At 39.2% G+C, this 4,702-nt stretch overlaps 1 protein-coding gene across 6 annotated transcripts in view; it reads left to right on the top strand.

The window, feature by feature from the left end:
- The window catches only part of ARHGAP20 (Rho GTPase activating protein 20), a 118,535-nt gene extending 114,523 nt beyond the window's left edge, over positions 1 to 4,012 (top strand). For all 6 annotated transcript variants that reach the window (XM_042460162.1, XM_042460164.1, XM_042460166.1 and 3 more), the window contains exons 14-15: positions 951 to 1,065; positions 1,425 to 4,012. In XM_042460162.1, coding sequence (XP_042316096.1) covers positions 951 to 1,065; positions 1,425 to 3,139 — 1,830 coding nt within the window. In that variant the 3' untranslated portion in view covers positions 3,140 to 4,012. The remainder of the gene's footprint in view (positions 1 to 950; positions 1,066 to 1,424) is intronic.
- The last annotated feature ends 690 nt before the right edge of the window (positions 4,013 to 4,702 follow it).

Here is a 4,702-nt window from a genome sequence, read left to right as displayed (position 1 = left end):
TATTATTATTATTATTATTATTATTATTATTATTATTATTATTATTATTATTGGTCTCTGAATACAGGATGCTTAGGCAGATTTTACCAACCATCTTAAGGCCAGTTCTGTACAGTTTGCAGAATCAAGCAGGAAAGCTTTTCATAGCAAGCAAGAGGTTACATGGATGAATATTTTCCCACAAAAACAGCTCCTTGCATGTTTTTGGAGAGAGGGATTGGGTTCTTCATGTGCTGCTTTCAGTGTCCAGAGAGGGTTTTGTGTTGTATTGTGTTGTGTTGTGATTTCTGTGCATATGTTTTCTGTGCTCATTTTCCATTGTATAAATTGAAATTGTTTAAAAAGTTAAGATTTTGGTTGGGTGCTATAAAATCAAGAGAAATAATCATCCCTTCTCCTCCTTCTCTTCTGATGTGACCAATATTTCTTGTAGGACATTTTCAGATTCCAGTCCTATCTTGGGAGGCAGCCTAGAATAAACAGGTTGTACTAGGAGGATTTGTGTGGGAGAAAAAGAACTGGCACAATAATAGGATCACACACAGCTAACAGGAGGCAGACAGTGAAAATGTTCCAATGCTAAGCAGAAGAGGAAGAAGTTTTGGAAAGAGCTTGTTTTGTGCCAAGGAAACAGTAGGGACTAGCGGGAAGGAAGCCTTGTTTGTTTTAAAAACTGTGCATTATTAATATGTATCATGCTATATGTAAAGGTTATTTTTAAAGGTAGGATTTGCAAAAGTGCACATTCTGTAACAACAGAGAACACTAAAATAATAAAGAATGAGTTGCATAAATCCCAGAATATGATAGAGGGAAAGAAAAAAGCTTCTGCTTGATTCACTAACAATGGCACAGCCAAATTGGTACATGGGCAGCATCTGCTCTGTCTTAAATTCCCCAACAACATCCATGTTTTTGACATAAGTCACATTGTTCTTCTTTGGTTGCAGGTTTCCATTCTTGTACAATTTCTAATTGAAAATTGCTGCAGGATTTTTGGAGAAGACTTTACTTCCATCTTTGCAGATGTGGTACCCAAAAATGACAACAGAGAAGATGGTTCAGGTAAAGTAAATTAACAATAACAAGGAAAGAAGAAATGTTCTAGTATTTCACTTGTTCTCTCTGGGAAGTCTATCTCAGTGCAGTGCTGACTGTAACTTGGCCTTCAGATCTCAGTGGGTATAGGGAAGTAGAGAGTTTGTGATTTGAGTGTGAGACTCCTGGGATAAAAATGCATGAAGCTCACTGGCCTTTAGCAGGATGGCTCTGAGGATACGTAAATATAGATTAAGAGTTGTGAAGCATGCTGGGTTCTGACAACTTGTAAATAAAAAGTGTGTTTTTTAAAATTAAGTAGTGCTGTTTTTGATTGAACTGGTGATACCTCTGGGTGTGCTAACACCTATTTCATACTCCTACAGATCTTTCTTCTTTTCATCTGAATGACTCCTCCTATGACAGTTTGGATAACGAACTGAATGACTGTGCAGACTCCTCATTTAACAACCTCCTCAAAAAATGGGGTCACGAAAACAGGAGTAGGGACTCTGTTTTGACCCTGAGTGATTGTGATTTGGACCCACCTGAATCAGAAGTACCTCAAATCAAACTGCCAGCCAAATCCCAGCCAGTATCCATTTCAGCTGGTTTTCATCACAAATCACCATCACGGGAACACTCTGAAAATGAGTCTTTATGTTCCATCACGTCAGGCTACTCATCAACAACCATCTCAGATGTTCACAAAAGCTCAAGAAGGCACAGACGCTGCTCTGAACCCACCATTGGCCTTCTTGCCTCCAACTTTACACCACTCAGTGGATTTCATGAAACTGCTGTGCGCAAAGCCAGCTGTGATGCTGTTCTGTCCCACATGGATGAAAACTATCTTAAGCAGCTTCGTTCACTTCAAGTGGAAGGCCAAAAACTTATGAACCAGAGTGTGGTAATGGGAATAGACGTGGGCAAGGATAGTCCTGAAAGCCACACCAGTGAAAAGAAAGAGATATCTAACTGTCTTCTCCCACCACCTCCACTCAGGTTGAACATTTGCTCAAGGACTAGCTGTTCTAGCCTGTCGTCTCCTGGTACTTCTCCTTCAGGATCTTCAATGAGCTCTCTGGATAGTGCTTTTTCCCAGTTTTCAGACTACTCTGTGTTTACCCCAACTGAGACCTCCTCTCCTCTGGACTGCACATTTCACTCACAGAGGAAGTATGGAGAGGTTTCTCCTGATTTTAACCCATTCTCGTGTGTTGGCTCTTCTCCTAGCACTGGTCACAATAGCAGTTTGGTATGTGCTAAGAAAGAGAGCCTGGAATGGCCTCCTCATAAAAGCCCTGTCACTCTCCATCCCAGCACCTGGTTAAAAAGTGGAGCTTCCACCATGAAAAGTTGGACTCTGAGGAAAAAAGACAAAGCCTCTAAGCAGGAAGAGAAAAAGAACAGTTCCATTAAAATAACTCTGGAGTCACAAGCATCTCCTGTGGATACATCCAAGAGTAATTTGTGTCAGAAGCAACAGCAGAATATGGTTAGTTCTTTTGCAAATGAGGTTACTGTTTTGTCAGTGGACCAGGAAAGCTGTCCTCCTCAGGGTGCTGGGCAATTCACTGGCCTTCCATTTTGTCCAGTGGAGGTGAAGGATAAACGCCTGAAGGCCTTAGAGCTTTTGGCAGAGCAAAGCAAGGAAGAGGAAGAGGAGGAAAGCTCTTCATTTTTTCCTTCTCATAAACGACAGCCTTCTTGTTTTAATGCAAGAGACGAACTTAAAACTGAACCCAATGCTGTCCTTAATGCTGCATGTCAATGTGTCACTGAGGAAAACTTAAGTAAATCTGCACATTTCACAGAGATTGCAGGCCATAAAGCTGTACCTTCCAAGAATGACAAATCTTTGTCCAGCCAAGCATCCAAGATTACAGATGCCAGTTCTGAAAGAGAATTCTGTGCTGCCTCTCCAATCCTCACCGAAGCTGAGAATGACCTTTCTTTTCAGTCCATTTCAAACAATAGTTTCCCCACACCACAGAATGGAGCTGATGCCAGCAAAACAAAAAAACTGAAAAAGCTGTATGGTGACCCCAAATTTGAGGAAATGGACAAAAAAATTTTCACAGAGGAATCGTATGTTTGAGCAGCCACTGTCAAAAGAATTTTATTTCAATTGAACCTTATTCGGTTTCATATCCCAGGAGGATATATTCTCATCAGGGACTTAACAGAATTCATTTTGTTTGAAGGATTATCAGAATTACTTTTCCAAATATAGTTGTGTGATTTCAGAGACAATTCCTGATATCTGAGAAACCTTCAAGAGGAGCATTTGATTTTAAAATACTTGCAAACACTTTTCTATGTGCTTACTATACACTTTTTCTCTAAACCACTCCTGTATGTTTGAAACATTGTATGCATACGTTTTGTGTCCACTGTGATTCGGATGTAGTATGTGAGATCAGCCTGTGCCTCTATAGTTAATGGTATAGTACTGCTGTTTTGAAGCTGATGGCCCATTTCATTTTCCTCCATGGAAAGAACTTTTAATGTTTTTGTATGTTTTATGAGGCAGCTGTTCAACTGTTTGTCATTGACTCTTTCAGCAAAAGAAGAAAGCTTTTAAATGAAGCATAAATCCTGACCTTTCTGTAATTTAAAAATTCCAACCTTTGTGTGTCACCTTATTGTGCTCCATTTGGACATTTCTTTTTTGTTTCATTTGTGAATACTTTCTTAATGATGATGATGTCAAATGGCATTACAGCTTAGTGGTGATGGTGTGGCAGACAGAACTTCTGTAATTGTATTATAGCATCGAAATCATCTTTGTTATAATATATTGAAAGTAATGCATTATCTTAAAAATGCTTTGAGATTGTATAATATATCTTGATAAATTTTTGCTATTGTATATGTTCTGAAATAAATGTGTATTTTTGTACTTGCAGAAAAAGCTGCTCAGCTTTTTGGATGACATGGGTGCTGGTGGTGATGTGTATATGTATCTTGCAGTAAACTTAACATTCCTCTGTAAATGTGATGGGATGAGAACAACTGAACAAATAATACTCTTCTTTGTGATATTTGCGTTGGACTTACTTCACCCACTTGTGGCATGAGGTTCAACACAGAGATTTCAATCCATGAATCTTCTACCCAGCTAACTTGAAAACATTTATATCTTCGTGATAGATGTCATTGTGACCAATTGTTATAAGGAGGCTGAGTCAACCATGTGTGATGGTTAAATAGTAAAGAATCTGACTTCTAATCCAGTAGAGGCATACTGGCACTTGTGTGCAATTTTTGGCTTGGTTTTGGCTGAAGCAATTCAGCCTGCTGGTAGGTATGTGGTGAAATGTGCACTTATGTGTGCACTCTTTCTATGTCTTTCCAGGGACACATGCACAAGCACACCTGATACAAATAGAAAACTAGATGTTATGGCAAGGATGGGGAGCCTGTGGTCCTTTTAGACACTGCTGGACTCAAGCTGCCATCAGCCACAGACAGAATGTCCAATGGTCAGAAAGGAGAGGGTTTGAGTCCAAGAACATATGAAAGCATTTTCTTATATTCAGTTGGGTTTTTTTTTTTTTTTTTTTTTTTTAGTTAATGGATTGAAATACTGCTTATCAGTGGTCTGAAGTGGTATATGCCAGACAGAGATTGACTTCCATTAACTAGTCCTAAATCTTAC

The sequence above is a fragment of the Sceloporus undulatus genome, chromosome 3 (genome assembly GCF_019175285.1).
Source record: "Sceloporus undulatus isolate JIND9_A2432 ecotype Alabama chromosome 3, SceUnd_v1.1, whole genome shotgun sequence".
NCBI classification, from domain to species: Eukaryota; Metazoa; Chordata; class Lepidosauria; order Squamata; family Phrynosomatidae; genus Sceloporus; species Sceloporus undulatus.
The sequence above is the reverse complement of the archived record's forward strand: the minus strand, read 5'-3'. Positions and strand labels throughout refer to the sequence as shown.